Below are 14,158 nucleotides of genomic sequence, written 5' to 3' on the forward strand. Positions count from 1 at the left end.
TAGGGTAGGTTCATTTCTAGCCTTCTGAGAGTTCTCCAGACTGTTCTCCACAGAGGTTGGACCAATTGACATTCCCACCAGCAGTGTAGGAGGGTTCCTTTGACCCCACACTCTCTCCAGCATTTGCTGCTGTTCCCTTTTCTGATGTATGACATTCTCACAGGAGTGAAGTGATATCTCATTGTTGTCTTTATTTGCATTTCTCTGACAATCAGAGACTTGGAGCATTTTTTCATGTTTTTCTCAGCCTTTTGGATCTCTTCTGTGGTGAATATTCTGTCCAAGTCCTCCCCCCATTTTTGGACGGGGTTATTTGTTGTCTTGTTGTTGAGTTTGGCAAGCTCTTTATATATGTAGGTTATTAAACTCTTATCTGATGTATGGCATGTAAAGATCTTCTCCCATTCTGTGAGGGGTCTCTTGGTTTGGATAGTGGTTTCTTTTGCTGTGAAGAAGCTTTTTGATGTAGTCCCATAGGTTTATACTTTCCTTAGTCTTCTTTGTAATTGGCTTCGTTTCATTGAAAATGTCTTTAAAATTTATGCGGAAAAGAGTTCTGCCAATATTTTCCTCTAAGTATCTGATAGTTTGTGGTCTAACATCCAAGTCCTTGATCCAGTTGGAATTTACTTTTGTATTTGGTGAAATACAGTGATTCAGTTTCATTCTTCTGCATGTTTCAACCCATTGTTTCCGACACCATTTGTTGAAGAGACTCTGCTTTCCCCATTTAATAATCTGGGCACTTTTGTCAAAGATTAGATGTCCATAGGTGTGGGGCCTGATTTCTGGGCTCTCAGTTCTATTCCACTGGTCAGTGTGTCTATTCATGTTCAAGTACCAAGCAGTTTTGATGACAATGGCCCTATAATACAGTTTGAAATCTGGGAGTGTGATGCCTCTGGTTCTGTTCTTTTTTCTCAAGATTGTTTTGGCAATTCTAGGTCTTTTCTGGTTCCAGATAAACATTTGTAGCATTTGTTCTATTCTCCTAAAAAATGTGCTTGGGATCTTGATGGGGATAGCATTAAATTTGTAGATGGCTCTGGGTAATATATTCATTTTTATGATGTTAATTCTTCTAACCCATGAACATGGAATATCTTTCCACTTCTTTGTGTCTTTTTCAATTTCTTTGAGTAGTGACTCATAATTTTCAGTATACGAGTCTTTCACTTCTTTGGTTAGATTTATTCCTAGGTATTTTATTGTTTTTGTTGCTATAGTAAAAGGAATTGATTTCTGGATTTCAATTTCTTCTAACTTAGTGTTTGCATAGAGGAATGCTACTGACTTTTGAATGTTAATTTTGTAGCCTGAAACCTTACTGTATTGCCTGATGATTTCCAAAAGCTTCTTGCTGGATTCCTTAGGTTTTTCCATGTATACTATCATGTCATCTGCAAATAAGGAGAGTTTAACTTCTTCTCTTCCAATCTGTATGCCTTTAATTCCTTGCTCCTGCCTGATTGCTATGGCAAGAACTTCCAACACTATGTTGAATAGTAATGGTGATAGTGGGCAGCCCTGTCTAGTACCTGATCTGAGTGGAAATGCTTCCAGTTTTTCACCATTGAGTATGATGTTGGCTGTAGGTTTGCTATATCTAGACTTCACTATCTTCAGGAACTTTCCATCTATTCCCATTTTTTGTAGTGTTTTGATCATAAAAGGATGTTGTATTTTGTCAAAGGCTTTCTCTGCATCTATTGATATGACCATGTGGATTTTGGTCTTGCTTTTATTGATGTGGTGGATCACATTGATTGATTTACGTATATTAAACCAACCTTGCATGCCTGGGATAAACCCCACTTGGTCATGATGAACAATCTTGTTATACTGCTGTATCCGGTTGGCTAGAATTTTGTTCAATATTTTCGCATCTATGTTCATCAAAGATATTGGTCTGTAGTTTTCTTTTTTGGTTGTCTCTGCTTTTGGTATCAGAGTGATGTTGGCTTCACTTTAGAAGCTGGCAGGGAGTATTCCAGTGTCTTCAATCTTCTGGAAGACTTTTAAAAGTAGAGGTATTAGTTCTTCTCTGAAGGTTTTGTAGAATTCATTTGTAAAACCATCTGGTCCAGGACTTTTATTTTTGGGTAGATTTTTGATAACTGTTTCAATTTCATTAGCTGTGATGGGCCTGTTCATGTTATCCACTTCCTCTTTACTTAGTTTTGGAAGTTGGTAGGTATCTAAGACATCGTCCATTTCTTCCAGGTTCTCTAGCTTGGTGGCATATAGTTGTTCATAGAAGCCTCGCATGATATGTTGAATTTCTGCAGTGTCTGTTGTGATATCTCCTCTTTCATTTACTAACCGATTTATTTGGGTCTTCTCCCTTTTTTGTTTTGTGAGTCTGGCTAAAGGCTTGTCGATTTTGTTTACTCTTTCGAAGAACCAACATTTACTTTCGTTGATCTTTTGTATGGTTTTCTTATTCTCAGTGTTATTTATTTCTGCCCTAACTTTAGTGATTTCTGTCCTTCTGGTTGCTTTAGGGTTCCTTTGTTGTTCTTCTTCTAGGTCTTTAAGATGTGCAATCAGGCTGTTTATTTGTGCTTTTTCTTGTTTCCTAATTTGTGCTTGTATAGCTATGAACTTCCCTCTTAGTACTGCTTTAGCTGTGTCCCAAATATTTTGATAGCTTGTGTCTTCATTTTCATTGAACTCTCGAAACATTTTGATTTCTTCCTTTATTTCCTCTTTGACCCAGAAGTTGTTAAGAAGTGTACTGTTGAGCTTCCACATTTTGGGACTGTTAACTAATCTTTTGTTTATTGTTAAGTGTTAGTTTAATTCCACTGTGGTCTGAGAAGATGCTTGGGATGATTTCAGTGCTCTTGAATTGGCTGATGCTGTCTTTGTGGCCTAATATATGGTGTATCCTTGAGAATGACCCATGTGGATTTGAGTAAAATGTGTTGCTGTTAATATATTGCTGTAGCTCTTTCAGTAGATGTTTGATGTATTTAGATGTCTTCTCATTGGGTGCATAGATGTTAATAATTGTGAAGTCCTCTTGATTGACTGATCCTTTGAGAATTAAGTAGTGTCCATTCCTATCTTTTTAAATCTTATCTATTTTAAAGTCTATCATGTCAGATATGAGAGTAGCTGTTCCTGCCCTTTTTTTTGGGCCATTCGCTTGTATGATAGTTTTCCATCCTTTCACTTTGAGTCTGTGTTTGTCTTGTTGAGTTAGATGGGTTTCCTGTAGACAGCATATTGTTGGGTTGTGTTTTCTGATCCATCTTCCTACTCTGTGTCTTCTAATAGGTGAATTCAGGCCATTGACATTTATTGATATCGAAGATTGAAGATATTTTAATACTATTCTTGTAAGTTTTAGAGTGTTTTTATATATGTCCTATTTGTGGTGGTCTGATTGTTTATAGGAAACCTTTCACAACTTCTTTCAGGGCAGGCTTGGTGATAGTTGATTCCTTTAACTGTTGCTTGTCTGAGAAGGTTTTGATGCCTCCATCTAGTCTGAATGACAGTCTAGCAGGATATAGTATTCTTGGTTGAAAGCCTTTCTCATTGAGCACTCGATAGATATCTTGCCATTCTCTTCTCACCTGTAGTGTTTGTATGGAGAAGTCTGCTGCTAATCTTATGGGTTTTCCTTTGTAGATGACTCTTTGTTTTTCTCTTGCAGCCTTCAGGATCCTTTTTTTATCCTTATTCCTTTCCATTCTAAGTATGATATGTCTTGGTGTCTTTAGGTCTGGGGTTATTCTGTGTCTTTAGGTCTGGGTTAATTCTGTTTGGGACCCGTTGGGCTTCTTGAATCTTTATGTCTTTGATGTTGTCTGGACTAGAGAAGTTTTCAGCTATTATGTCCTGGAGAATGCTTTCTTCCTCTCCTTCTCTTTCTTCCTCTGGTATGCCAATAATGCGTAAATTGTTTCTTTTGAAGTCATCCCATAGGACTCTGTTGTTGTTTTCAGCATCTATTAATCTCTTTTTGACATCTCTTACTTCTTTTTTAGTTGTCTCTAATTCATTCTCAATCTTGCTAATTCTGTCTTCAGCCTCATTGATTCTATTCTCTCTGCCCTCTACTGTTTTCTGGAGTTCATCTATTTTGTTGCCCTGTTCTGATACTGTTTTAGCTTGTTCAACTAGTTGCATTCTTAGCTCAGCGATGTCAGCTTTCAGCTCTCTAATAACCATGAGATAATTAGTTTTTGCTTCCATAGTCTCATTTGTTGTTCCTGTATCTCTGATTACAGTTTTTTCAAATTCTTTACTCCTGTGATTATTTCCTTAGCTAATGTTTGGATGTTAAACTCATTATTTTGTGCTTCACCCTCTGGAGGACTTTTAGCTGGACTCTTGTCCTGGTTTGATTCTCCAATATTTCTTCTTGTTGTTTTAACCATTTTATATATTATGTTATGAGTTCCCTTTATCAGTACTTTTCAAATTACTGATCACTATTGCCTGGATTGACTTGTGTCTAAGTAAGTTAATTAAAGGGTTCACAGTGGTGGAAGTTGTTTCAATAGTATTTTAATCCCTGAGTTGGAGCTCAGTGGTTTAAAAGCCTGTTTTTTTTTTCTTCCCTGTAAGATATGGGAGCCTGAGGGCTTTTAGACTATCAGTAGGCTTCAGCTTAATCACTGACTCCTGACCAAGAGATAAAATAGGGTGGGGCAAAGATAATCCAGTGCTTATGCAAAGAGACTTTCACAGCCCCTCAGCTATGCCACCGAGGTATAGGTCTTCTCCTGAGTTTCCTGGTTAGATCTCTGACCCCTGGTGTCCCTCTCTGTCGCTGCTCCAGATTCTGAGGGCAGTAGCAATGGAGACTCAGAGTTGCACTTGGTGAGTCTCTGGGGAGTCCTCTCCTCCCTTCAGCTGTCCCCTTGTTGGTGGAGCAGACTGGAGGTGGTGTCTCAACTGATAAACTGCTGAATTGTTAGCAGTCACTTAATCTCTCCTTATACTCCTCTCTCCTCTCTGTTACCAGCCACACGTGTTTGTACTCACCAGTGATTTAGTGGGTTCCTGTGGTCATTCTAGTCCTGTCTGGTTTCAGTCCCGGGTAATCTCCTTTGGTATTCCTAGTTGATCTGGGAGAGGAGAGGAGAGAAAGCGATCTGCTGCTCCTCGTAGCTCCGCCTCTGACTATTATTTTTATAATTATTTGTCTATATTTGTATAAAGTTACCCCTTTTTAAAATTATTATTATTTAAGGCCCCATCTTCTCTTCCTTTCCAAGATACACATAGCCCTATTATTACATTCAAATGTCCCTCTTTTTCCTCTTCTCTCTCCTGGTACTGATGGAGTTGGAATTCAGAGCCTTCTTATGTTCTTCCTCCTATCACTTTTCCCCCACTGGGAGTGTGGATCAAGGTTGTTTTGGGGGTGCAGAAGGTAGGAGTTCTGGCTTCTAGAATTGCTTCTCAGCTGGACATGGGTGTTGGCAGGTGGACCCATACCCCCAGCCCATCTCTATCTTTCCCTAGTGGGGGTACATTCCTCACACTTTCTCATAAGTAAATAAATAAATGAGTCATTAAAAATGTTTATCAGTTTCACAGTGGTTTACAAAATTATAACGTTTGGGGAGTGGGTTTCACATCCATATGGTGTGTATGTGTGTGTGTGTGTGTGTAAATCACTGCATCCATCACCAAAGATACTATAGTTAATATTCTCCTTTTTCCACTATTTATTGACTATCACTATGTTTCAGACACTGTTCCTGTTGCTGGTGATACAAAGCAAGTAAGCCCCCATGGTGCCTGCTTTCATGGTGCTTGCAGTCTTGTAGTATAACTGAAGATATTTTCTTTTCTTTTATTAGTGATTTAATAATGATTGGCAAGATTGTAGGATATAAGGGGTATAATTCCACACAATTCCCATCACCAGTTTCATATCCCATCTCCTTCACTGGAAGTTTCCCTATTTTTTATCCCTCTGGGAGTATAGATCTTTATGGGGTGCAGAAAGTGGAACGTCTGGTTTCTGTAATTGTTTTTCTGCTGGACATGGGTGTTGGCAGGTCGGTCCATACTCACAGCCTATAGTGGGGTAGGGCTTTGGGGAGGTGAGGTTCCAGGACACATTGGTGAGTTGTCTGCTTAGGGAAGTCAAGTTGGCATCATGGAGGCTGAAAAACATTAATATATAAAGCAGAACAAATTGTTTAATAATCAAGAACCCAAAAGTAAGAATACAGGAGATGAGATTTGGGGTCTTCATGCTGGAAGAAGCTAGGAAGTCTTATATAAATACTGATAACTGTAAATCCCATCGATCTGAACTAGGGCTCATGCCTATTCATATTTAGCACAGGAGCCTGTGTTAGTGGAAAAATAAAAATGTTACTATTATTCTAATCCACATATAGTTATTCACAGCACATACTAGTATTGTTAAACAAAGCATCATAGCAATGTGACTATGAAAAAAAGTGATCATATGTTAGTATGATTTTACATATTAAATGAGAGCAATGTATTGCCCCTATGAGGTGATAAAGAGTCTGTGATGGTCATGACAGCTGTGGAATTATCAGAGAGTGGCCCTAGTCTGCTGTAGCAATACAGAACTATTCAGGTCCTGGTTGATAGGCTGATTTCAAACTGCTGTGATTCAAATGACATCTGAGTTTGATTTTGGTTGCCATGGAGCTTCCTCTTAGATTTTTTTTTTTTTTACCAGAATTTACCTTTGGATGTCTTATTATGCCTTTTTATTCATTTGTAGTTAGCAAGTCCAAGCACTTTCTCTCCAGGTCTGTGTCATGTCTACAGACATTCTCTGCTCTGACTCCACCTAAGTCTCATTAATTAATTAGTTTTTCCACCAGAATTTTGCTGGGGCTTTTGAGCCTGCACATTCCCACCGCTCCTGGCAGACCCTCGCCCTACCTTTTTAATATAGACGGTAAGAAGTAGAGAGAGGAAAGACACCACAGCACTGTTCCACCACTCATGAAGTTTCCCCTTTTTATTGGTGTTCCCATTTGGTGACAAGGAACTCAAAAGGGGATTCTTATGGATAGGAAAAGTGTGTGATTTACCGCATGAACTATCTTCCCACCTTTCACAGAGTTCCTTAAAAGTACTTTCTGAGGGATACTTTTTCCTATTTACTCTCTATTGCCATCTCAGTTTCTTCCTGCTACTCTTTTTATGTTTCTTTTTTCAACAGACTAAAATCTTCATATTAGATAAGATCTTGGCATAATGCTATTAAGGTTGCCTCATGGAATTACTTGGAAGAGGTTTGCTTCCTGTGCAAGAGAGGTCTTGTGCTAGAATAAATGCATGATATAAACTCTCTCTCTCTCTCTCTCTCTCTCTCTCTCTTTCACACACACACAGACACACACATACACAAATTTATCATGGAGTATACTTTTTAGAAATTATACTTCTAAAATGTGAAACTTGATGTATGCATGATTTGACACCATGGTCTTGACAGACCCTCTCATGTAATCAAAATAATCACTGATTAGAACATAGTTAAAATAGCAAATGGTAGACATACATTTAACTTACCCTTTTTGCTTTTTCCCTCTCATCTATGAAAGATCTTCCAAGGGTTTACTAACACTAATTGATTAGTTGTTCTCATAATACCATAAAATCAAATCTCTGTGCTGATTTCTCAAATGAAATTCGGGTATTTCATATAGAGAATTCTGGTGGTTTTGATCATAATAACCTATAGGTTCATTTTCTTCAATTAAAAATTGCCAGATAAACTATAGAGTACCCACTTAAATTTGAATTTCAAATGAACAACGAATAGTTATTATTTTTGCCTTTATGGGGTTTTATGCTCTGGGTCAACTTTTTCAGCTAGAAAGAAAGAGAAAGAAACACACCACAGCACGGAAGCATATGTGGAGTGGACTGGACTCAAGCCCACATCTTTCACTTGCTAAAACATTTACACTATACATGTGAGCTATTTTCAAGTTTTTAAAAAAGTATTTATTTATTACCTTTTGTTGCCCTTGTTGTTTTATTGTTGCAGTTATTATTGTTGTTATTGGTGTTGTCATTGTTGGCTAGGACAGAGAGAAATGGAGAGAGGAGGGGAAGACAGAGGGGGAGAGAAAGATGGACACCTGCAGACCTGCTTCACTGCCTGTGAAGCGACTCCCCTACAGGTGGGGATCTGGGGGCTCGAACCGGCATCCTCACGTGAGTCCTTGTGCTTTGTGCCACGTGCGTTTAATTCACTGCGCTACCGCCTGACTCCCTATTTTCAAGTTTTAAGACTTGCTTACTTACTTTATGAGAGATTTTAGAACAACCCTCTGTACCAAAATATATAGTACCAAGATCTAAATATAGTGTCTTCCACATGTACCATTCCTGGGTGCAGCCGTGAGTGACTTTTTGATCAAAATATGTTCGAGGCCTTATGATGGACATATTTGTATTAAAAACACTGTTTTTGTCTACTTGAGTGGTTTAATTATCTGTCTTTCATTTTTTTAATTGCTAAATCTGGTAATTCTAGCAATTCTCTAACAAATTCTCCAAGGATAAGCATTTAGCTAAAGCATACAGTTTAATTGAGGTTTACTATATTAAATTATCTATTGCCATTACAACCAGCAGAGAGAAAGAAAGTAGCTTTTAGCCTGAAGGTTGGAGAAGGAAGGTGGAGAATAAAATCCTATTTTTATCTCTGCTCTAATGCCAGCACATTGCTTGCACAAACATGGGAGCTATTTAATGCTGCACCCCATATTTAGTTGCTGCAAAGATTTCACTTGCTATAAATAAGACCCAGAAAGACACAGAAACTCTACAATTGCTTGTAATGGTGGATTGTTATGGAGTCTTTGAAAATTAAATATAGCCAACATCATGATGATTGTAGTGACCTTGTTTTGCCTCTCTGTCACCCTTGAACTTTGTCTTCCTCCTGGTTTTGTAAAGTCTTTCATCTTCACTGGATAGTAGTATGCAGTCTCATAGCAGGAGGCTAGAACAAGACTGTGCCTCCTTTCTTAAGTTTTGTAGTCTGGGTAGTTCTGAGTTTCACAAGTTTTTCTTCTCTTTTCTTTCTTTTATATTCTTTTAAAGCTTTCAAGGGAGGGGATGGGATACAGAGTTCTTTCTGGTGGTGGGAACTGTGTGGAATTGTACCCTTCTTATCCTATGGTCTTGTCAATATTTCCATTATAAATAAATAAAAAAATTAAAAAGAGATTTTTTTTGCCAACTTCTGCCAATTTCTTGCTTATTATGCAATAATTTCTTGAATCTATGTTTATTTATCTCAACCTAATTTACTGAAATGGATCTTGGCATTCTTTAAATAAATATGACTTTTTTTGTTGTTTTGTTTGGTTTTAGTCGAAAGGTTACTTACCATATTTGTGGCCATTTTGTGGTTTTCCTCACTGTCATGTTATGGCTTTTATGTTATTGGCTTATTACACTCTGTAAACTCTAGTAGAACTGATCAGGATTCTCTACCAGGAGAAGTTAGTGAGCAACCAATGCTCCTAGTACTTTTATTGCTAATCTGAGTTAATCAGGCCATTGCAAAATATCCTTCAAGAGATGCTAAGTAATAAGGGTCAACTTAACAGTTACATGATCCAAGTTGGTAATAATACCAAGATTTAATTACTGTTCAGAGTGCTTATATATGCAGCTCTGCCTTGCAGTGTAAAGATGGGCACAGACAAACAAAATGACTTCAAATATAAGCTTTTCTTTCTTTTTTTTTTTTGATCCAGGTCTTAGGGTCATGACAAGCAAGCATGTATTTTTTAACCAACTTCAAAATACAGTGTTAATGCACACAAGACTTTGAAACAAAACCTCTAGAAGCTCACAGAATCATGACATCTCATTTCAAATGCTTTCAAACTGTTTCGGAGGGAAGGGTTATGTCTGATAGTAGGCTATCCTAATTCCAAGCATTTTTAAAAAAAAAATTTAATTATTATTTATTTTCCCTTTCTTGCCCTTATTGTCTTATTGTTGTTGTAGTTATTATTGTTGTTGTTGATGTTGTTGTTGTTGGATAGGACAGAGAGAAATGGAGAGGGGAGGGGAAGACAGAGAGGGAGAGAGAAAGAGAGACACCTGCAGACCTGCATCACTGCCTGTGAAGCGACTCCCCTGCAGGTGGGGAGCCAGAGGGCTAGAACCAAGATCCTCATGCAGGTCCTTGCACTTCGCACCACGTGCGCTTAACCCGTTGTGCTACCACCCGACCCCCACCAAGCATTTTTTTATTGTTGTTCTTTTCTCTTTGCAGTGCACTGATTCAATTTTTCCAGTTGTTTCCTGAATATAAAAATAATGACTTTTATGCCACTGGAGAGGTAAGTGAAAGTTATATTTTCTTGTGTGCTTCCAACATCATCAGGACTAAAATGCTCTGTACCATCTGTGGTTTGTTCAGTCTGTGTGTACACAGACATTTAAAATTAGTTCATCCCATGTGAAAAATTCTCTAACGAATGCTCCCATAACATTAAAATAAAAATTCTAGGACTCAATAAAAGCAGGTATATCACAGAGGGTTGTCATGTCTCAGTTCCCTGGCTTCTTTGCTATTATCATTCATGAAGATGAATAGGTGAGTTTGTTTCTCTACAGAATGCTATATATTGGGTGGGGTGGGAGCTGGGTGACTGTGTATCAGTTGAGCACGCAGGTTTGAACCCCTGCCCCCAGTCTGCAGGAGGGGGCACTGCATTAGTGATAACATTCTACACACATTCTTCAGTTTAGTATGATTCATTTGTGTTCCATGCCCATTCTAGAACTGGTAACAGTGCCTAGGAAAATGGAATATACAAACTAGCCAGAATGATTAACCCATCTCATTGCTTTCAGATAGGAGAGATCATAGTGGGACTTCTAGTTTCTGAATAGCCAGGACTGAGTGTGGAAGATGAGTTGTTTCCTGAGGATGATCCCAATTAAAGTACCAGAGAAAGGGCTGTAAAAAAAGATTTTGAGGAAGCACAGACCATGGATGTCTCCTCTAAGGGAGTGAATATGAAAAATAGTTTTTTCCCAAGGAAATGGCAAATTAATTGAACTAGAAACTTCCTCCTCTGGACTTTGATTTCTTTTCTTTTTAAGCTGTTTGGAAAGGCTATTCTAGTTACATAGTGTATATCATTGAAGTGTTTTTAAGCCAATTATTCAGGAGTAGGAAGGATCATTTAGGAGCTCTGAAAAGAAGTTCCTGCTTGCATGCTCTCAATTGCTTGCTTGCTGGCTTGTATCAATGAGAATTCACCACTAGAGGCAGAGGAAGGGGCAGAGGCAGAGGTAGGGGCAGGGGCAGGGGCAGAGACAGAGACAGAAAAGAAGGGGGTTAGGAGAGACTGTATAGCACTGCAGCTTCATTTAATAAGGTGGGCTGGGCTTGAACCTGAGTTTTGTGCTTGACGATGTGAGCCATTTTGCCAGCCCTTCTTGATCTTTAACACAACTTGAGGCAGACTGGTGAAAGGGGGCAGGAAACGAAACATACAATTTTGGTCACAGTCCTGGCAAAGTGTCAGCATACACCTCCCACTGAAGAGTGATCTGCTAATTTCTGGTTTTACAAATAATATGGCAGTCTTTTCTGTTTGCCTGCTTGTTTCATGCTTCGATTTTCTGAATGTATGTAGGAAAGGACAATTTTTGTATTCTTCAGTGAGTTGAACACTTTTGTTTTTATCACCACTGGGGCTTTGCTGCCATAGGCTGAGTTTTTCAAATGAGAGAGAGAGAGAGAGAGAGAGAGAGAGAGGGAGAGGGAGAGGGAGAGGGAGAGGGAGAGAGAGAGAGAGAGAGAGAGAGAGAGAGAGAGAGAGAGAGAAGGAGGAGGAGGAGAAAAGAGGGGAAAAACATCACAGCACCAAAGCTTCCTCCAGTGCTGTGGTGGATGGTGTGCCGGAGTCCAGCTCCACAAGGTTTCGATGGGGGGAAGAGAAGTGAAATACATTTAGAGACAAGGAACCTTGGAAACGTTCAGGGAATGGAATGGAACACCAAACACATTTATTGGGGCATATTTATACAGCAATTTTGGGCAAACTTCTCCATGGATTTAGATCTTTCACCCAATTATATAATTATTTATCTTATTGGTATGAGATACTTTCTTCCCCTAATCTAGTCTAGGAGAAATCAGGAGCGGCTAGTCATGGTCTTTTTTTTAAAATTTTTTATTTATAAAAAGGAAACATTGACAAAAACCATAGCATAAGAGGGGTACAACTTTGCACAATACCCACCCCCAGAGCTCCTTATGCCATCCCCTCCCTTGATAATTTCCCTATTCTTTATTCCTCTGGGAGCATGGACCCAGGGTCATTGTGGGGTGCAGAAGATGGAAGTCTGGCTTCTGTAATTGCTTCCCCGATGAACATGGGCGTTGACAGGTCGATCCATACTCCCAGCATGTCTCTCTCTTTACAGCATGTACATAATGAGATTTTCCTCAGAGAGCTGCTTTTCAGCACGTCCACGGAGGTCTGACTCTAAAAGCTGACTAACAGCACGGGGCACAGAGGTCTTCCTCTGAAAGCTGTACAGCATGTTATACTGAGGTTTGTTTCAGAATGCTGCTTTAGGAGATTTTCCACCATTTCTCTCCTGACTTGTTCTTCTGCACGGGGGCTTGAAACTGGGTCACAAATCAGCGCACTATGCAAGTGAGCTATTCTCAGGCTTTGTGTTGAATACTTTCAAGGAAACCTGTTCTTTCCTGTCAAGGGGTGATGGAAGACACAAAGAGGGAAGGGAAGGCTTGGGGAAAGGATACACAGCAGCAACTTTATAAGAAACTCACTGGGTATTTTAACACTGGTGGCACATCTTTTTCAAGAATGAAGAACTCAACATAATGCCTGAGTGGTATTGGATGGTACTGGAATTCTTTCGTTTCTCCAATCTAATTTGTTTCATTGCCCCCACCCACACCCCCATTTTCTTATACGCCAGGAGGCAGAATGGAGAAGTGGAAGGAATTCTACATTTATAATCAGGAGATATGAGAGTCAGGGCTAGCTCTGTCTCTCCCTCCATGATATCATTCTACCACCACCTTCCTCTATGGGCCTGTGCTTTTCATCTTACATTCATAGGATTTTAGTTTTTAAATTAAAATTAGATGACTTCCAGGGATACTTTGCCTTACTAGATCTTACACTGACATAATTAAAGCATCAGTGCACTATTGCAGTTCTAGCTTTTTCCACCACCAAAGAGAAAAACAAAGGTCATTGATTTTCTTTTATTTTAAATTAATTTATTTTTCTTTCTGTTACCATTGTTTTTTATTGTTGTTGAAGTTATTATTGATGTTGTCATTGTTGGATAGGACAGAGAGAACTGGAGAGAGAAGGAGAAGACAGAGGGGGAGAGAAAGACAGATACCAGCAGACCTGCTTCACCGCCTGTGAAGGGATCTCCCTGCAGGTGGGGAGCCAGAGGCTTGAACCCGGATCGTTACACGGTTCCTTGTGCTTTGGGCCACGTGCGCTTAACCTGATGCACTACTGCCAGACTCCCGGTCATTGATTTTTTAAGAAAGGTAAATTCTCTCTCTTCTGACCCTTTAGTGTCCTCACATTCTTAGGGAGTCCACACACACAAAACTGCTCAGTTTACAGTATGATCCCAGAAAAAAAAACATGTAAACTGAGAAATAGTTTCCTGCTTTTCAGCACAAATATGCAGGGCCTAAATAATGTCTCCATCTTGACTATGATGACGGTAACTGCTGCTCAGAGGAGCAGGGGCAGCTGTTCTGTGTCCTGACTTTGGACTAAAAGAATCTGGAAATAATAATAGTCCCTATTGCACAAAGTTGTTTGGAGTGTTTCATTAGATAATCTTTCTCAAATATTTAGGACAGTGATAGGCAGTGGTGAGTATATAACACGTTGATGCCTATTATTACCATTCATGCTGAAAAACTGGATTAATATAGTGGGGATGCCAAGCATATGGCTTAATACTTGCAGACAGGGGCAAAGATGCTTTAAAAACCCAGCTGGCTTGTTTGGGGGAAAGTAGGGGATGTAGCATTGTCTCCTCTGAACTGTGTCTGCTTTTAAGGTAGCTATTTACTTAATATAAAAGATAAAAGTGGAACTTAGACACTGAAATCAGGAAAAAAAAGGTTTTTATCTAAATT

The 14,158-nt window shown here is 39.1% G+C and overlaps 1 protein-coding gene across 3 annotated transcripts in view; it reads left to right on the forward strand.

Moving 5' to 3' along the window:
* The window catches only part of CPVL (carboxypeptidase vitellogenic like), a 161,303-nt gene that overhangs the window by 61,997 nt on the left and 85,148 nt on the right, over window positions 1-14,158 (forward strand). For all 3 annotated transcript variants that reach the window (XM_060196033.1, XM_060196035.1, XM_060196034.1), the window contains exon 7: window positions 10,268-10,334. In XM_060196033.1, the coding sequence (XP_060052016.1) occupies window positions 10,268-10,334 (67 nt within the window). The remainder of the gene's footprint in view (window positions 1-10,267; window positions 10,335-14,158) is intronic.

This window comes from Erinaceus europaeus, chromosome 8 (genome assembly GCF_950295315.1).
Source record: "Erinaceus europaeus chromosome 8, mEriEur2.1, whole genome shotgun sequence".
NCBI lineage: Eukaryota > Metazoa > Chordata > Mammalia > Eulipotyphla > Erinaceidae > Erinaceus > Erinaceus europaeus.